Below are 20,600 nucleotides of genomic sequence, written 5' to 3'. Positions count from 1 at the left end.
GTCAATTGGCAACATGTCAAGAAGAAGCAAGAGTCCCATTTTTAAAAAAGTACAGTAAAATTAGCATGCACAGCAAGTCCCGCACCGCACAGATGCTTGTAAAATGCAGGAACAAACATTGCTTTGCATTTAAACCAAAGGGAGAACAAGGCTGGTGGTTTTCAATCAGACTTTATGTTTCCTCTTCGGTCAATTGTGTCTAAAAAATGTTCTCCCAATTCAATTGATATTCCACATAAATGCAATCTATATCAGAAATAGAATGTCCAAATAGAAACTGAACAGAGGATGAATTATTATTTGTTGGTGTAAGCTGCTTGACACATTAATTTTTCTTACTGTAGAACCTTTTCCTCTGAAGGAGGAAATGATCGAAGAAGACAAGATGCTGGTAATATCCAAACAAATAATTACAGAAATGTATTCAAATGCTGACATGCATCTTGTCTGTGTGCTATGTCAGCATCTCAGACTTCAGGCATTCTGCTACAAACACACTGTACCAGAATGACCCCTGTCTTTAAACTGCTGAGAATGGCAGTAACATCATAGTTGTGACAGTGACAATGTACTATCTCTCAACTGCTGACACAACTGGAATAGTCTCTTTTTTTAAACACAACTGAAACATCTTCCTACCTTAATGGGACTTCTTACCTTGTGGCCATTCTAAATATAACAAACACTATTTTAAAAATAGTGCATGTTTCTTTTCTTGAAGAAAAGCAATTATGATTGCTATTAACATACAGTATGTGATCTATATTGCTGTGCCTCATCTTATTTTTCCAGACATTAAAATTTGGGCTGTTTGGATGGTAACTGAATATATATTAGTTGTAGGCCAGCATGCTGCATTTATCTTAATTATAATGTAAAATCTGTACAAACTGTACAATCAATACAATATATAAAAATGCTAGAATCCTACAACATAGTATTGTGTTTTGAAGGTACTGACTTTAACTGACTGATCTTTGGATGTTCACCTATGTAGCAGTGTAATTAGACCTACCAGAATATGCTGGCAAGACCAGGATAGATAGAGCTTCCTCTCCATTTCTTTACCTTCTTCTGTTTCTATAGACATGACCATAACAGAGCTTACTGTTAGAATAAAAGCCACTTGCTTTTAAAACATCCTTGATGCATTTCATCACAGCAAGATACATTTAGGGTGACTGGTGAGTGGATTGCTGTAGTCCTGCAGAGGCCTTGTTGGAGGTCTGCTGCAAACTTATACCACCGCCAAACCAGATTTTCAAAACACAGAAAAAGATGCAGACAAGAGGAAAAGCCATTCAGTCCATCTTGGTCCTTTGAATGCAGTATGCTGTAGATATTTACGCAAATGACTCAATTAGCAACTTAAATTAGTTGTAAGCACCTACAACTGCTTATGTTTGCTGCTCTGTGCAAACAAGTATCACTTGTTTATTTTGTTTTCCTAAAAACTAAACTTTTCTATGTTGCTCTCCAGTCCCACTTTCCTTGTTGAGTTTGCAGTAAATGTTTAAGGTTATTTTTGTGTGCCCTTCAAGATGTTTAATACCTACTGTAAATCATAGTTCATTTCAAGCTAAAGTGATACCGTTTACTGCACTTTTACAGTACAGTATGTTTCAGAAGTTATAGAAGCAATTCCCAGGTTCTTTAAAATATATTCATTTCTCAGTTAAACGATGATGTGCACTAAATACACTCATAATAAATGCAGCTGTTTTGTTTGTGTTTAAGAATTTGCATTTTTAACAACTGAAAAATATGAGTGTTAATTTGCTTTCTATTTTTCAGTCATGGATGACTGCAGATATATTGGAAACAGTCAAAGCTTATTATTGTGCCTATTATGAGAACAATAAGCCCTGTGATTCAGAGCTTTAAAAATAATTGATTATTTTAATGAGTTGGAAGAATGTTTAGAGTAAGTCAAGGAAAAAAACGAGAACTTGGTCTTAATGAATCCATACATGACTATTAACTAATGTGTAGAACCGTTCAAAGTTGGTGATATTGTCCAGCTCCAGGGCCCTTGATTCAATTCTGCCCTTGGGTCCTTGCCTGTATAGATTTTGCATGCTCCATGCTGTGGAGCATCCATACACATTTTTGCTGTGTGTTCCTGTTTTTTCACACCTCCCAAAGATTTCTACTGTAGGTTTTGTTCTTTGAACCCCATTTTACGATAGAACATGTCATGTCATGTCATTTTCTGGTCATGCATGGGATATGATAGAAGGTGCTGGCACTTCTATTTAGAATTCAAATCATGAAAAGCATAGAATTGCATTATTTTGTGGAATCTTTTTTTTTTGACTAGTCAGCATCTTCTGAACGTGATCTCCAGTTAGCAGAAAGTAGCTGAAATATGCTTTTTGAGCACTATCCAAATTTATGACTGAAATTGTTGTTGTTCTTGTTTTTTTTTCAACATGTAAAATTGCATTCTCTGTAATTTTCAGTACTTCATACTGTTTTTTGTTAATAAACTACAGTCACCCCAGTCATTGCAGCACTCTTGCGAAACTCAGATGCCAGTTCACCTATATCAAAACTGGATCGATTATTTCAAAACTGACTTTCCTCTGTAGTGCAGCCTTTGAGTTTGCCTAGAGTCCTTAACTTCATTGTAAAATCATCAGTATTTCCACATAAAAATAGAATTTCTCTGCGTGGAAGACATTGTGTTTTAGTGATGTTTGGTTTTGGAAGACCTGCTTGTTGTGACTACGGATCGACCCTATTTATCTGAACTAAGCAAAAGCCTAACTTGTAGGTTTCTTTAGCACATCCCTTGGTGAATACTGGATATCTAAAATCTCCAAGGTGGAGAAAACATAATTTCCCTGCCTAACATCTACTTTAGCACAATTCACTGTTTATTACTCTACAGTACAAGCTAATTACACTTTAGCATTTTATTTCCTTTCTTCTTTGTCTAAGAAGAGCTAAGCTTTCTTAGTGAACCAGGGGGATAAAAATAATCACAGTCATACATATACTGTACTACTTTAGAGTCTTGTTTCTGATCAAAGACACATATTGTACAATGATATTTTACCACAATGAGGAAAAAATGCTTCTGGATTTAAATCATAGTTAAAAAGCATTAGTTAAAATTTTGAATTTTAGATGTTAAATCATAATTCAAAAGATTAATGCTTTACTTTTTATTTTTCAAGTTGAGTGACCAGTACATTTAAATACTGTTAAATACTGTCCAGGCATGTTCTGAACTGAGGAAAGGGCCATGGTTTTCAACCAGAAACTGAAACTCCCACTTTATATTTTGGGGATTTTTAATTATTTCTTTTATCTATCAAATCTAATTTTCATTTTTTTTATTCTGGATTTGTAATTATTGGGGGCCACAAAATGCAGCAAAGTGAGAGGCGCATAATGGGAAGAGCACTTAATGCTTCATGAAACAGAGCATCATTCTCTTCTGTAGTTCAGGTGGGTAGCTGCATCAGCATGCGTAGGCTGCAAAGGAACAAGTAATAGGTTTATTCTATGCTGAAAAAAAGAAGAAAGAGAACACAACGTTTCGGCCGTGGAGCCTTCTTCAGGTGTCACATTGAAATCAGTCCTCTGTCCCAAGTAGTTAGTGAGGGTTTGGTGCAGAGAATGGTTGCAAATAGTTCACATATACAATAACTAATTGCACCCCCATACCATAGCATTATGCACTACAGTATGAAGTATGTGTGGCTAAACGAAATATGTGTGGCTAACCCTCCCTACAGTACTGTATGTTTATGTTAAGATTTCCCTTCAGTGGTAAAATTAGATATGAATATTCAATACTTAAACGGGCACAGTTAAGATATTAAATATACATATACATATTGTATACAGTACAGTTTGCATACGGTAATATGTTTATGTTATGCGATTAAAAAATAAATAAATAAAACTGAAAGGTCCAGCACCAGCTGGATTCGAACACACAACCTGCCAGTTGGTAGTCACACACCTAGACCAGTAGGCTACAAGACAGCTCGCATGAGCAGGCAGGCGAAACAGCCCTACATAGCCCTGCCGCAGTACACGGATATAATCATAACGTTATTAAATTCTTGAGATACGCGATTCCATATTATATTCCCTTTTAATCAAATTCTAAAAGTATGCTTGTTGATTCCGGTATCACGTTAGTTAAAGACTTCGAAGCTTACAATGTTTAGGGAGAAATGGAATACTGGTGTGTATTTTTTTCTTTAAAGTACCAAGACCAGCTATATACTGTATGTTTACGATCCAAAATTAATATCGTTTATGGCCTTCACACGCGTTACAGTATGCTCCTATTCTTTTTATGCTCAGCTACTAAGATTTCCCTTCAGTGGTAAAATTCAATATCTACAACGGGCACAGTAAAGACGTTTACAGTAAGTCTTTCTACGACAGACCAACGGACCACAAGTGCCCCTGTCGGTCAACCAATCACGCACCGCGGTACCCCGTGTCATCTTACCTGCGGTACGTGTCTGTACCACACACTTTGAATGGCTGCATCTGTATATGAGAATTATAGTACTTATACATTAGCCTTATATTAATTAAAATAACATTGATCAACTAATACAAACAACTGTATTCACAAACTTATAGTCATCAGCTAAAATAAACATGAATCCCTCCTCTGCATCCAGTGGATACCTGCACTTTCCCTCTCTGTCTTCCCTGCTCAATAATTTATATGCCTTACTTTAAAGAAAGGGGAAATAAAACTGTCAGTGAGTCTGTAAAGTAATCTCCAGCCTGTCATTTCCCACTTTCCCGACACAGAACCAAGAGTATTCATTACAATACAAAAATAAGATCGTGTTGAGATACAGATACTGGTCAGTGGGTACTTTGGCAATGGGCAGGGCAGGCTCCCTCAGTAGCTAGATTCAGTTCATGATCCTATTCTGTTGCACGACTAAATTGAAAGTTGAGCTTAACAACTTTTGACTTGGTTTCCATACCCTTTCCAAGACCCTTTCAGCCAGGCCAAATTGTGATTAAGCAAATTTGCAGTTCTCGAGACCTTACTTGATATATAATATCAGATACTTAGCTCTCAAAGAATGAAGTTTTCTTCCAGCTTAGTAAAGGGAATCACACCCCAGGATAGAAAAAGCATTTAAAAAAAGTGGTAAAAGCAAATATTGAAAAAATGCAACATTGATATGAACTCCCAGGAGATCATGGCCTGTGACTGAGCCAGATGGTGAACTATCCTGGAGGAAGTCCAGCATTTTTATACACAAAGATGTCAGAATGAGGAAGCAAAGCAAAGTGTCAAAGGATTGCCATGATCAGATTGCAAATTACAACCTGGTATTTCCCTGCTCAAGCAGCTAGAGAGAGTATAGATCCTATTCTGGCCTCTTTCTTTGTGTTCAAGGAAGAGAACCATCGTTGACGGTGAGGGATAGCTGATGACAATGTAAGTTTGGGATTGATACTGGTAATTACTATATTCTGTAACATTTATATTGCTGTGCCTGTTTCATTTTGGGTCTGTGCCAAGGTTACAGCAATCCTTTATTCTGAATTCTTTCATTAACTGTAAACCTAAAGACTATATTATTTTATTTTTTTAGAATACATAATGACAATTTCAAGCATATTTTTTCTTCTGTATTTCTACTATTCTGTCTTGTTTTAAGTTTTATTGTTTGAACGGAAGGTTTGAAATTGAAAGCCTTGTCTTATGGAATCCCTTTGGTTTTCATCTAAATGTGTTATACTGTATAATAAAAAAATAAGTAAACTAATTTAATTTTAAAGATGACTTTGCAAAAATGTTTTGTAGAAAAGTATCTTATGTGATCCACCTGTTAATTGATTATTGCTAACAGGTGTTTCTTTTTATCTGTGGCGGGCTGTGGTGTAAATTTCACTGGCTCAGATTCCTGGATACACCTGGCACTTAGTTCTGAGACAGTGATGGAGTGTTAAAAATCCTGCTTTGAAAACTAAACGGGGCAGCATATGTCTCTGCTTCTTATACTGGCATGCATATCTGCTGCACTCCCCTTTCTGTTTGAACAAACATGTGCCTACGATCAGACAGAATGGCAGAGGAGTGACTGTGGATCCAAGCCACCAGTGATCTCATCTGAAGAGTGTCAACATAAACACTGCTTTACAGAAGAGCTTTATCACTCAAAGCTAGGTTATGGATATTTCATCATCGTGATTGATGAGCTCTCCAAGTTAGCTTGTTAAGCCTCCCAGTGCAGCTATACTTTAGACCTGCCTTAGATGTCTCAGATGGCATGAATTTGAATCAACCTACAGCTGGCACAAGAGTTAAGAATGCTGACTGTGCCATCTTTGGGCTCTTGCTGTCCAAGGGCCATGAATTTGGAGCACTGGCAAGGTCTCTAAAGCTTATTGGCAGCATTCATGGTGGCATGCTTTAGCAGGATTTATGGTGGATTGAATAGTTGTCAGTGTCTGGGTGGTAAAAATTAAGTGGCAAATACAGAAAATATGCAGACAGCTTCTTCTGCCTGTATAGCTTCAATACAGCCACAGAAGAGAAAGAGGGACGTTGTAAACTACTATCAGCAAAACAGCCTGCAGGTCAGGCAAACACTGGGTACGCTTTCACTGCTGAACCTATTTAATATTCCCACAGCAAATAATTAAATAAACATATTTGTAATCTCTGGGGGGCTGACGTTGTCTGGTGATGCATAAAAAGATTCCTTTGGAGGCAGGTTGAGGAGTAATTTGTTAGACAAATCAGGTCTATTAACAAACCATGAACTGCTCTACTTAGGGTGGATTGCTCAGTGTATGTATTGCTGAATTTGTCACACCCATTCATATTCTATTTCTAATTGGAAAGCATTGTGTTTTTAACAGTTTTCTGTAGAACTGATGAATGGGAATTCATAAACATACTGTATACATTAAAATGTCACTCCCCAGGGTTACAAATGCAGTACACTGTAAAGGTGTCTTTATCAAGATTAGAAAACTTATAACTGGTCTTCAGGAAGATGGTTTTATAAACCACAGTTACAGCATTTCTTCTCCTAATAATAACAATGAAGACAAACCAAAAAGCTGTACTGGTTAAATCATTAACTGATGTATACTGTATATTACACAGTGTAATCAATTTTAATATAATTAGATTTCTTAAAATATATTAAATATGTCTTTGTAATTTTTGAAAGCTTTTTAAAGGTGATGGTTTAATATTTGGTTTACGAATAAATTGATTCCTGAGTAAAGAGGTCCCAGGGTTTTATGAAACAACTTAACTCATGACCACACACGCTGAAACTTAAGTGGTCCTTTAGTGTCATTTCATAAATATCTGTGTTCTTATGACAATCTGAAAAAGGATCTGTAAAGTGTTTTTATTTTGAAGATGTAATGAAAAAGAAAGCTTGAAGGTGTTTTGCATTTCCATGTTTGGGTGAGTGCCATATTTCCCTGACAGATAACAAAACACCCTGTATTTTGGTTTACCAGACTTCCATCTTGTGCTGTACATATGCCAAGTAATTGATTATTTCACATCCCCTGGAAATACAAAAATGTCTCACTAATAATATGGTCTGACTTAACATGTCCATATGTTATAGAAAGTTATAGAAACTCTTTAGCTCAGACTAACATTCATGATAAAAGGAGTATCAGACTTTCCTCAGTTATTTTTTTTATAAACATGCCTTTTCAATGAAATCAGTAAGTAATATTTCATGCACCTTCCTTTTAGGCTTTTTGTATTGGAAATAAGATCACTTTATTGGCCATATACAATTTATTTTATTATGAATTTATCTTTTTCACATACCCCAACTTGCTCTCAATGAGACACACAGACAGGAAGAGAAGCTTGGGGTCAGAGCGCAGGGTCAGCCATTTATACTAACCCCTGGGGTCAAGGGCCTTGCTCAGGGGCCCAACGGAGGAGGATTCTTCTACCTGCCACAGCATACGAACCAGCAACCCTGCAGCCACAGGCCCAGATCCTTAGCCACAGAGCCACCACACCACCCCATGTAGATAAATAATCTGTGTAAGGAATCGGGTAATGGTAACAATGACATTTCTACATTTACATTGACAAAGATTTTTAATTTGTGTTTACAAGAAATATATTCACTTGTTAATAAACTGATCCATTGCCTCTTACCTTGGCGTCTCATCACTATTTAGGCGGCAGTTACTGGGACATTGACTGTTTATATGGATTTAAGAAGATTGTATTATTTGTTGTATTTTTCATGAATTTCTTTCCTTCTTGTTTTCTAGATTACAAATCGCTACATCTACGACACAGTTCTGTTGCTGGCTAATGCCTTCCATAAGAAACTGGAGGACAGAAAATGGCACAGCATGGCTAGCCTGACCTGCATCCGCAAAAACTCCAAGCCTTGGCAGGGCGGACGGTCCATGTTAGATACGGTGAAAAAGGTACGATTCATTTACTTTTGACTTGTTTCCTGAAACACAGGAGGCCCAAAATAGGATGTGAACCATTCCTTCTTCTTAATCGCAAATGAATGCTATCTAAAAACCTTGTTATTTGTTAAAGAAAAACAGCCTCCTACCTACAAACCGCAAGAAGAGAACAAGGCACTTTGATGTTAAATGTGACAAGGTTTTCATGTACAGTATGAAGATAAGGAGCGTGATCACTTATCTGTTGGCAGTTTGAAAATCTTACCCAGATACTGTACTTCTTGAAGGATTCTAAGGAGCCAGTGTTAACAATAAAAGATGAGGCGTTGATTCTGTACACATGCACAATTATCCTACTGTCACTCCTAAATCCACAGCCAAACAACAACAACAATAATAATAATACATTTTTTTATATGAAAATGAATAACAGAACTTCAGTGATTTTGCTCATAAAACAACAGTACTGTATACACTGCACATTAAGTAGAAATAATTGATTTTGCATCCTATGTTTCATTAATGTTTTTGAAAGCCACGCTTGTTATACAAGGGGGCTTAAATCCGTCCCTGACATTAACGCCGTATTGTAGCTGATAAAAGGAAATGCGAGTGCTCTGGTTAATTAAAACAATATATAACAACCTAAAACACACAGCTCTGCCTTCAGTCTCTGTTCTCCTTGGTCTCTGCTTCGGGCAAGGTTTTGAGTCTTTATCCTAACAGGGCCCTTTATGACCCTTCATGGCAGGAAGAAAAAGATGAGCTTCTGAATTTCAAGGAGCTCACTGCTGGCCATACCACTATTCTGAAGACACTGGGTACACCTCTCAAATTTTAACTCTCTGATTTGTGATTTCTCAGAGGTTTGAGATTCATGTAAACTGCACAGCAAAACATGGCTTTGTAGATGAGGACTGAAAAACGAATAAAATAAAAATGAGGGGGAAAATGACAGGTTACAGCTCTCCAAGGTCAAACAATGTGAGGTTTCCTGCAATAGCTGAAGGCAGTCTCTCTGCATTAGTGATTGTCAAGCCAAATGTTGGAATCACAGCCTGTGACTGCCTGTGGTAAAGGCAGTCAGGTAATAAAATAATTGCAGCATTAGAATTTGATGAGATCAGATATTGAAGAAAGTGGTCATTTTCCTTCCTTTTCACAGATTTGATGCTAAACGTGCTTGATAGCTGTTATTTTAAAGTTGCTTTTTGAGACAAAGGCTATGACTTATCGTAGGCCCTTGTTGTACTGGAGGTCACATGTTTCCAATGTGAAAATTCATAAACTAAAGAGGAAATTCTCATTACTGTTCTTCATATGTAAATATTCTGATTAATTCCAATAGTCCAGAAAATTATTTGATAATACTTATTTTTGCCCTAACAGAGCACTGAATTAGGAAAGAGCACAGATGCTTGTTTATGATAATTACTAGTACCGTGATCAAAAAGACAGGCAAGATAAATCATGTGTAGAAAAGAAAGGAGACACACTGAGGAACTGTGTTGTGAAAGGTAACATTTTGAGCATGGTGTCTTCTGTTTGAATGACAAGATCATGTCTTAGTTATAACAAAAATTGCTTTGCTTCATTATAGAATGCAAAGCTTCATTATAGAGAAAATATGTAAACCAGCTGTGTGTTTAAATTGAGGGATGGGTATACTTCAGCTAAACTGCTGTGCAATTTCTGTATACAATGATTTTTTAGGATAAAGAGCAGCAAAATTCCTTGTGAACTAGGGCATATTTAAATCACTGTAAATACCCAGCTCCTGGCAAATAAGACTCTTAAAGATTTCTCAGACTTGACAATACATAGTATTTAAACACAGTGCTCTCCTCAGTGTTGTAGAATTTAATCTGTTGTTGATTAATACATTTCCTGCAGTACTATAAACATCTTTATATCTTCTCCAAAGAGATCTGAAAGGTACTTGAAAGGAATAACGTGTTTGTAAATGTAAATAATCAGCCAGAGGAGACTTGGGTGTGTGCTTGGTTGGGGAGGATTGCAAAAATCAGTAAAGCAAAAAATAAATAAATCAGTGAGTCACTTGGGATGAACATAATTAAGCTAGCTGAGCTAGAACAAGATGCTATTTTCCCACACATAATGGTAAATATTTGCTCTCCCCACAGGAACACTGTGTTTTTCCAAACAGAAATGCATAGACTATTTGTATATAGACATACTAATTATTTCTCTGCCCATATTTGGCCATCTGCCTGACTTATCTCCACTTAATACCCCATAAAACTCAAGAATGCTAAGTCATTTCCTATGATACTAAGGGCAATACAAAATTGGGGAGAGTTTTTCTCTTGCATGCTTGTAAGCTTTCTCTGCAACAGTGAGTAATAGAAAATTCAGATTAACAGTAATAATTGTTAATTATTATTACAGGGTTAGATGACAGTTTAGCAGCAAGTGCTACTGGTTCACAGTGCCAGGGTCCTGGATTCAATTCTGACAGGCTGTGTTTCCTCTGTTAGGAGTTTGCACATTCTCTCCCTGTTTCCATGGTTTATCTCTGGGCGCGTTGATTTCCTGCCACCTCCTAAACGCACGCTGGTCGAGTTTGATTGGTCATTTTCAGCAGTGGCTATCATCCCATATGGGAAGGTGCAGTCTTGTCCCCTCAGTTCAGCCCATACTCCCTGGACAAGCTCTGGCTTGCAATGAGCCCGTCCAGGATAAGCAGCTTATTGATAATGAGTGGAGGGATGTTTCATCAGAAGTAAATGTGGTATTGTGTTTTCCACTCTAATATTATTAATCAAATTACAAAACACTGAGTGCAGATAGGATTTAATAGGCTTCGTTATGGAAAATCAGGAATAAAAGATTAACAAAATGTCTTTTGTAATTGCACCTCATTGAAAAAAAGTAAGGCAAAAAATGCACTTTTCTGTGTAGCTGCAAGAGAAAAAGAAAGGAGAGTAATTAATAAATCTTTGCATTTATATAGCACTTTGTATCCCTAATTTTACATAATGGGAGGGACCCACATTATCCTACAGACATTCTCTAACAACAATCCCACTGCCCAGCAGAAGTGGAGGGGGAGGAAGGAGAAGTGAGATACTGCTCCACCATTTGAATTACAGGGAGCTTTATAGAAGCCTTACTGTGAAAACCCAGAGTGGATTTTAGCCAGGGCAATGAGGTTAACTCCCTTTTCTTATAAATATGGCCAAGGGATCTTAGTATGTACTGTATAGCAGAATTACATGATGGATAGAAAGCAAGGAGTTTGAGACATCTGAGATTAATTCCATTTAACTGAGGTGAAGCACTCTGTGAAGTATTGGGTGGATTACTCAGAATCATTGTTGTTTTTATCTATATGTGTGTCAAGGATTCTGTTATCATTAGCAGACTTGTCAGATTTGCAGGTGACGCGAAATTATTTAAACACTCAACAGCAATGAAAATCCTAAAGGATTCAAACAGATTACAGAATCTAGCCGAGAAATGGCAAATTAAATTATATGTATTATATGCAGATAAAAAGACTATACAGTATGAATAGAATAAAAGCAAAGCAACCTAAAGGTGTCAAATTGTAAAGAATATCCAGAATTTCTGTGAGGAGGGGAAACTGTAAGCCATTTCCCTCAAGCTACATACTGTATAATGCAAGGCATTTGAAATGTAAAATATTGGTGATGATTAAATTGGACTACCTGTTTATTTAGGAAAGGTCTATAAGGAAAAAAGGGTACATTGACTCATGTTGACTTTAATTTTGCCGAAGAAGAAAACATTCTGTTTTGCTAAGGTCTCATGTCTCTTGAAAATCAAGAAAACATTTTAAGAAATAATAAATCAGATTTTATTTGATGATTACTTCTGTTTCTGCATTCCAGGGTGGAGTCAGTGGCTTGACAAGCTTCCTAGAGTTTAATGAAAATGGAACAAACCCCAACATTCATTTTGAAATCCTGGGGACTAACTATGGAGAAGACAGGGGTAGAGGAGTCCGCAAGGTAAGGAAAGGAAAGAGACTAGAGGAGAAAAATATATAACCTTCCTTTTTTTAGACAATCGTTATCTCTCTTTGGATATGGAAATAATTTCTTTGTGGGTAAGCTTAACTCCTTTTTGTATAGTTGGGATTCAGCAATGTACACTATGTAACTGTTTCATCTTGTATCAATTTTATTTTCTATTTTTTGAGGGAGAACTGAAAATTAAAACAAATGTCAACATCTATTTTTGTATATTTGGTGTGCACATAATGCATCACATGCTATTGTTGTACTTTTAAGTCTTCAATATCTCAAAGTACCATCTCTGCTGAGCTTCAGTAGCTGACCTTGTGGTGCTGCATGGCAGCTTACCAGTATACAGCACCACACCTATAGGACAGCAGACCTATGGCCTGGTATATTGGTCATATACTAAAACGGGGTAATGGGGTAGGGAATACTTTCATTACTGTCGACACAAATAGAAGCTTGAATATAACATTACATATTAATTTCATTGACACGAGTTGCAGAACACATCTAGAACTTAACTTTAGATAAGCTCATTCCATTGAAGGTGGAAACTCTGAGACAGAACTGTACACCTCTCTCTGCACTGGCCTAAAGGAGCTCAGAGGGAAGACTAATCCTACTCATCCAATTTCACCTCATCAAGTGCTAATTAAAATTTATGTGAAGCTTTCCAAATGTTAAACAAACAGAGGTGTGTTCAGCTCATGCAATATGAACAGGCTTTAAGGCCATGTGGCTGCAGATCTCATTTTAATCTCTTGGTTGCAGTTTACAGAAAAATGCACATACTGCACAGTGATGAGCATCAATTCAATTTATGGCATACTCAGATTATTTTAATAGACTATCTAACTAAATTCTTAGCAGTTCTGCCCAGGGCAAAGAGTAAAGTTTTTATATTCCGTCTATTCTCCAGTCAAGATCAGGAAACCTTGCAGATTTATGTCCATAATGTGTGAAAAAAGTAACCTTGGGAAATGAAATTCAATGGCTTTTTTGAAAAATAAGAAAGTCTCCTAAAATATCTTAGTGTATTTAGATGCTGCTGTTTTGCATACAGTATGTTGAACCAATGGTAAGATTAGGTTAAAAACATGACCTGCTTGCCTTTTAAAAATTATGAACTCAATATTTGTTGTTTTCTCAAAATCTCTTTCTCCTGTGGTTGAATACCAAGTTTTGTAACTTGTTTAAAAACTTGCAGGTGAATTGAAGTTGGACTTTGTATTGTCCTAAATATATGCCATCACAATTCTTTAATCTCTACAAACATATCTGCAAATTTAACACATCTGAGAGAATAAAAGCCATGCATTTGTTAAGCTAGCGCTTTGTTAAATGTGCCCACAGCACAAGTAGATGTCATTGAGAAGGCATATACAGTATAAGCACAACTACACAATGTAATTACTGCTGGTGCCACATATTTAGGCACCTCAAATCACTGCAGTACAAACAAATAGACTAGAGAATAAGTAAAAATTGAAATGGTAATTTAAAACAATTACATTTACTGATGTTCAAACAATATGTTATAGTTAAAATATCCAAAGGTTTGAGAAGTGTTTTAATTCACTTCCAGAAGTAATCATCTTCAGGGATTACGTAATTCTGTGTTAAAGTAACGAGTTTAATTTATTGCATCTTTAGGTTTATTTCCCATTTATTTCTTTGTAAAGGGATAAGTGGGTTTGCCTGTTTTAAAACATAGATTCATACAGAATGACAGAAACATTATCCTTTTTTATTCTACAGAATATTAAATCACTCATTTGAACTTTCACTATTCAGTGCATCTTATTCCTCAGACACTGACTTTGTTTTTGAGCTGCTAAAAGTTAATAGCACAGCCAAAATCCATTAAGACATTTACTAATGATATTAAAAAAACTGTGAGCATTTGATTTAATAAATCTGACTTATTTTTACTAATGTATCAGAACACAGCAAAACACCTCTTCCAGTTTAATTACATTAAAGTGATTTGAGGCTTTAAAACTATTTAACACATGAAACTTAACACATAATTAATAAAATAATCAAAAATTATCACATCACGTTGCCACCCTCTGGCCAAACTAAAAATGCAATTAGCAAGTGTCAAAACTGGTTATAAAAATAATGAATAGGTGATTGTTTTGTTACAGTAATTTGTGTGTTTTAGAAAATAAAATATGAAAAGAAACAAACCTTCATTCAATGGATTAAGCCAAGCTGTATCAACATTGATAGGTCTAAAATATAAATATGATATATGCTTTATACTGTAGGTATGAATAGTGTAACCTTTAAAGTTATATATTTAACATACTACTTAGTTAAACATCAAGTGATTTCACTGCCTCCTTCCCTCAAGAACTAAGACAGATTACAAATTAAATTGTCAGATTTCATTAGAGATAATGGCTTGAGACACACACTATTTTAATACAGTACCATGCTTCCAAAGATGAAATTAATCTTTGAGCACAAACTAATTGCATTAAGTCAGAATCACCAAATCATTGAAGATGAATACTTGTGCATGAATTAAAACGCTTATTAAATCTTTCAATTTATAAAAGATTGTGTTTGTGTTTTAGTGAATGTACCTTTTTGTTTTAAACTTACTTTAAAGTGTCTTTCAAATATTTATTTGTTATCTGTCTTGCTTGTTTGTGTTCTGGCCATTTTAGTGTAAATAGCTCAGCAGTGGTAAATTTCTTTTAAAGACATGCTTAAAACCATTGACAAATCTGACAGCTTTTCTTGCATAAACATCACAAAAACACACAGTATCTTGACAGTGTCCCCTTTATGACATTATTTTAAAATTGCTGCAGATGTAATTCTAGCACATGATTACTCTTTCCAAAGTAGGAAATATTTTTAAAATATTTTGTCTCTTCATCAATTTCATGAATGACTGGGTTCATGACACATAACATGGAAGCAATATACTGTAGATACTTTGGGAACAGGGGAAGAATTTCTGAGTTCTTCCATCTACTGTACGTGAACACATTTGCACAATCTTGTAAATTCTGTTTAAATAAATATAAATAGATAATATTTTGAACTCTGGTGCTTTGGAAGGAAAGGTTTCTGGAGAACCTTGGAACTAACTAAATTGTATTTCAATCTCTTGGTCATCAATTACTGACCTTACTGAAACTCTGATGTGCACTAAATAATTAGTGGAGTACCACAGGGTTTCATATTAGGACCACTGCTTTTTCTTTCTTCTCATACAGAAAGTTGACTTTATATAAAGCCTCCCATGATAAAAGGCTCAAAAAAAGTTTGCATTAGATACATAAAGAGCAGGTAGAGTGGGGAGTTACTTCTGTTGACGAAAGGCAAGGAGTAACAGTAATTTGTCACCACCAACATTCATCAGGACTCCATTTTACATTCAGACTTGCTTTGTTCTCAAGCTCTGTTCTCTGCCGCATCCTCCATCTAGAGTATTCCCTTGTGTTTTTTTGCTGAAAATTGTGAATGTCATGTTTTATTTGTGATAAGTGATAAATACAAAGTAGAATAATGACATTTCCAATACAATATTTATAAATTTATTAAATGTTTTGTTTATTTTTATTGTGTTTGCTATGTATATTTAGTGTTAATTGTCATTATAGGGTTCTAAAATAGTTTTTCACTGATCAAAATATTTTCTTTATAAATATACTGAATAATTATATTTTTATAATTCAGAATAGTTCTCTGTACGTTTAGAACTTATGTAAAATCAGTTATGGATAAGGCTTGTGAGTAGAACTTAATTAATTACTTAAGTAATTAAGTCATAGAACTGAAATCAAGGGATGAAAACTTGTACAATGCACTATTAAGACTTCCTGTATGGTTATAGCTTTTGATTTTTTAACATTTTACTAAAGATAATTATGAACATAATATTTTGTAACAATTTCAAGGAGTTTTTAAACCTGTGGTTTTAAAATTCCTTGTAAACAAAATTGCACTGTTATATTCAGATGTAAACACAGAATTCTAAAAAAGTGCTGTCCTATGATAACTTAAGGAAAGATCAAATAACTTTTACATCTGCTGAATTCTTATTTCATTCAAAACTCTTTTCTAAACTGAAATAGAAAGTACAAACTTCAATGGTTTTATTTAGGAGATGACATGAGATTTTTTGACAACAGTTCTTGTGTTGAATTCACTAGCAAATTTCAGATGTTCAGATGGACTCTTAAGTGGCCGCCCTTTTAAACTGTGCCGTCGTACAGATGGGCTTTCAAGTCAGCCATAAATTGACACATTCGTAATCTGAACACTGCTGCTAAATCTACTGATAGCTCTCATGCTCTCTGGTGACATGCTGCCTTGAAAGCAACAGTACCTCTTTTTGTGTTTGGAACCCCCTGACACACACATACACACACACACACCATCCCCCACTCCACCACTGACAAAAGTATCTTAGTGATGGATATCTCTGTAGATAGGAATTCAATCTCCTATCTGTTTTGATTTTGAAAAGGCTAGAATTGATGGCATTAAACAGAAATCGCTGTACAGCATGCCAATCGTTGACTCCTTCTAGCAGTCTTTAAACACCTCCCTTATTCATATCAACCACTGAACTTTGGATTTAGAATTTTAATGATGCTGGGTTGCTCATTAGTTGCCATGAGTCATTCACGCAGAGACAGAAAAAAGCAGCTTCTGGAATCCATCATGATGCATGGAGGCAGATGATGATGGCTTTTCTGTCTCAGAATGCAAACAGTGTGCTGTAAGAAGAACTGTAAGGAAATGATTTCTAAACACTTGAAAACATTTTTGGTGACAGAAGTATGTGTGATGTGACCCCCTCAAAGTTAAGCTCTTTGAGATGATGTATTGATAACAAGTTGTTAATCACCCCACTGTGTTCCAAAAGATAACTTATTGGAGCCATTGTCTGTCAATTTTGTATTTATAACTTTCTAATGTCAAAGTCCTTGCAAGATCCAAACAAAGATGGGAAAATATATTTCTCTATTTTGGGGAAAGCAGGTCAATTAGCAACTTTTGTTCTGTTTCTTCTGGGAGCACTTTTGAGCACCACATGTAGTTACCATTCACATTTTTTAAAGGCTCACAGATGATTTGAATTTTTTAAGACATTAATTCTGTCTCCTTTCACAGCAAGTAAAATAGGCAGGAGCAGGAGTTCTCTGGCTCAGCCACTTCTGAACTGCATAAATGCCAGTTTAATTCATCAAGTGCTTGATTTGATAATTGTTCATCAGTTCTGACAGAAATAAGGCAACGTACATAATACAAGATCAGAGAATAATTTAGTGATTATGAATTGAGCCTATATTAAATTTGAAGATTAAACTGGAACTAATCAAAAAACAATTCAGTGATGAGGGAATGCATCTGTGGTAAATGCACAGCCCTGCTAGGAATTACTGTGTCTTCACAATTCTGTGCCTTTAGTAACATGAGATAATAATTGTGAACACTAAAGAAAATCAATTTCTTCTGCCTGAAAAGTATATTTATAACACCAGGCCAAGGTTCCCGATACAGCTCAAATCGTTATAGGATTAAAAAAATAGTGCTATTATTTTGCTATAAAATGCAATACAGATCAATTAATATATAGATGTTATCCAGGTTTAGTTTAGTACATTGATTTATTTCAGTGTGTACTAGATAATATTCAGGAAACATCAACAAAGCTTTTATGTGATAACAGAGAGAAGCTTTACTATTACCAAAATAAGTGAATTCTAAGTGAATTCACAAGAATTGGCTGGATGGCTCTGCTTTCAGAACTTGTGAAAGCCTGAAAAAAATGTTTATCTCACTTAGTTGTGTGAGTTACATGTGAACCCAACAGAAACCCTAGTAATAGAAACAGGTGGGGTAATTACATCAGCATTCGAAATTAGTTTACTGTACTGTATATACAGTATATACTGTATATACTATATGTGTCCTATTTGTTCCTTTAAAATTGCTTACATTACAATGAATAAACATGCATTTAACTGTCATATACAATAGAAGCTACTGTACCTATTTTATGCCATGAGTTAATTACCAGCAACTTACCGGAGATTTGTGTTCACTTTGTGCTTGTGTGGGAGAATGGTAATTTTAGGGCCATAAAGCTTGACTTTGAGCTCTGTGTTTCTAATAGAGGAGGTGAAGAAAGACAGCAGTGCTTGGGAAAGAAGCATTAATCTGTCCCTGCTCTGCCGGGAAGCAGACGGCATTCACATCTGCTCTGCTGGATGTTCCCTTTACCCTTTTCTTTCTAAGAGCACTATGGAGCTTTGGTAACCTTGGCATTTCAGCACTTGATCTCACATCTCAGATTTACTCTGATCCAATTCAATTGGAGGTCAATGCACTAAAACACAAAATTTTATTGCTGATTATAGTACAGCAGGACAACAGATGTCATGTTGTTTTATGCTTAATGCCACCTTAGGTTCCCACATTTTATGGTCCACATACATGTATCCTTTTCCACCAGGTTGTCTCATCAAAAGATCAGCGCCGAAAAAACTTTTGAGCCATGTTCCAGCACAAAATTCAAGTTTCTGTATTGTTGCAGGTGTGCAGCATCTCAGTTTTAGAGATATTCACATGAAGCATCAGACAATATTAAAGTTCTGCATCACAGATTCTTTTTTAAGGAATGCCAATGGAATAACACTGTTAGTTGGAATTGGTTGAAGGAACGAGGGAAAACAGTACTGAGAATGGCCAAATCTTTTTTGAAGAGGAGTTTAGATAGATATACTGTAGGTATTAATCTCAAAGTTCCACTGTCACTTAACGTAAGTATTAGATACATTTGCACCAGCAAAAAGCTTAGAGGCTAAGCATATTTAAGACTTCTCAGATAGCTTAGAACTAATGAACATTACATTTGTGCAAATGTTTACTTCCTTTTGTCTCATTTGTGTTAGCTGCAGTTGACAATCAGGATGGTGGTGATCATGGTTTTGGAGGGATCACAGCAAGTATGGCCCCATTGCTCTTTAGTAATTCCAACGTGGATGCTAACAGACTAAAATCAAGTCCAGGACTTGGAAGACATGTTTCAAAAGTGAAATGTGAGGTATTGCTGTCCACTACCCTCCACCCCCACCCCCACTGGGCTGTTGTGGTCCTCCACTAGTAGTCCAGACGGCATTTTGAACACATAATCCCATGATAGTACTTGGGTAAATTTTAAACTTGATCTATATGGATCTTGCTTTTGCAGAACTGTTTTAATGTTGCATTACTGTAATGTGCTGTTATGCTTTGACACTTTTCCTTATAATTTGAAAGTAAATTATTGTAAAGATTGGCTCTGGTACAGTTGAGAAGCACTTAGCCTGTAACTATTTATGTTTCTGAAAGGCTGAGTAGCAGGGGCACTTTCAAATAAATGTGCCATGTAAACGTCCTGGTGGCGTTTAAGTAAAATTGTAAATGTCAGTGATAAAGACATGAAAAACATTTTAAGGGAAGGATATCCCCTTGAGTAAGAGATCCCCATTTCCCCCCGATTTTCCATTTCATTAGGTAGATTCAAATGTTCTTTTAAATAAGTTATTATTGCCTTTGGGGAAGGAAAAGAAAAAATCATTGATTAGTCCTGCTTCGTAGGGTTTTGCCTCTACAAGATGGCACGAAGCAAAATTGAATGTGAATTTCTGATGGTTTTCATTTTCAGCTTTAACCTCTTTAAAAAATGTATAAGGAAGAAAGAAAATCTTTTTTCCCCTTAACAAATAAAGGGGTAGAGTACAAAAAAGTAACCTGCCTTCACCTTCTTCTTGCTTGGGAAGAGTTTATTGACTTTGTACTGCGGTCGATTGCAGCCGCCAGACTCTGCGGAAATTGCCTAGCAGAACTACACTGGTCTTTGAATTAAGCAGCAACAGCTACCTTTCCTCTTTGCCTTCAGGTTAGAAACCCTGTTCAACTATTAATATGTGTTAGAGATGTATGAAGCTACTGGGGTTCCTTCAGAAAGAATGTGAAAGAGTGTGGAAGGCTGTGGCAAACCAGTCATCATTTGGGCATTTCATGCTCCCTGTTATGGGGTGGCAACAGGACAAGACAGGGCTAAGATTTGCTTCAAGATGCACCATTCTCCTTGTACTGTGGCTTGACTTTCTTTCCTCTCAGAAACTGTACAAATAGCTTGTGAAAAACGATTGA

General features: G+C 35.9%; 1 protein-coding gene across 3 annotated transcripts in view; it reads left to right on the top strand.

The window, feature by feature from the left end:
- Window positions 1-20,600, top strand: part of grid2 (glutamate receptor, ionotropic, delta 2) — a 595,344-nt gene that overhangs the window by 380,063 nt on the left and 194,681 nt on the right. For all 3 annotated transcript variants that reach the window (XR_001477768.2, XM_015340421.2, XM_006627273.3), the window contains exons 7-8: window positions 8,272-8,433; window positions 12,297-12,416. Coding sequence is in view for 2 of the 3 variants with exons in the window: in XM_015340421.2 (XP_015195907.2) it covers window positions 8,272-8,433; window positions 12,297-12,416 (282 nt within the window). In the remaining variant the exon portion in view is untranslated. The remainder of the gene's footprint in view (window positions 1-8,271; window positions 8,434-12,296; window positions 12,417-20,600) is intronic.

The sequence above is a fragment of the Lepisosteus oculatus genome, chromosome 3 (genome assembly GCF_040954835.1).
Source record: "Lepisosteus oculatus isolate fLepOcu1 chromosome 3, fLepOcu1.hap2, whole genome shotgun sequence".
Lineage (NCBI taxonomy): Eukaryota > Metazoa > Chordata > Actinopteri > Semionotiformes > Lepisosteidae > Lepisosteus > Lepisosteus oculatus.
The sequence above is the reverse complement of the archived record's forward strand: the minus strand, read 5'-3'. Positions and strand labels throughout refer to the sequence as shown.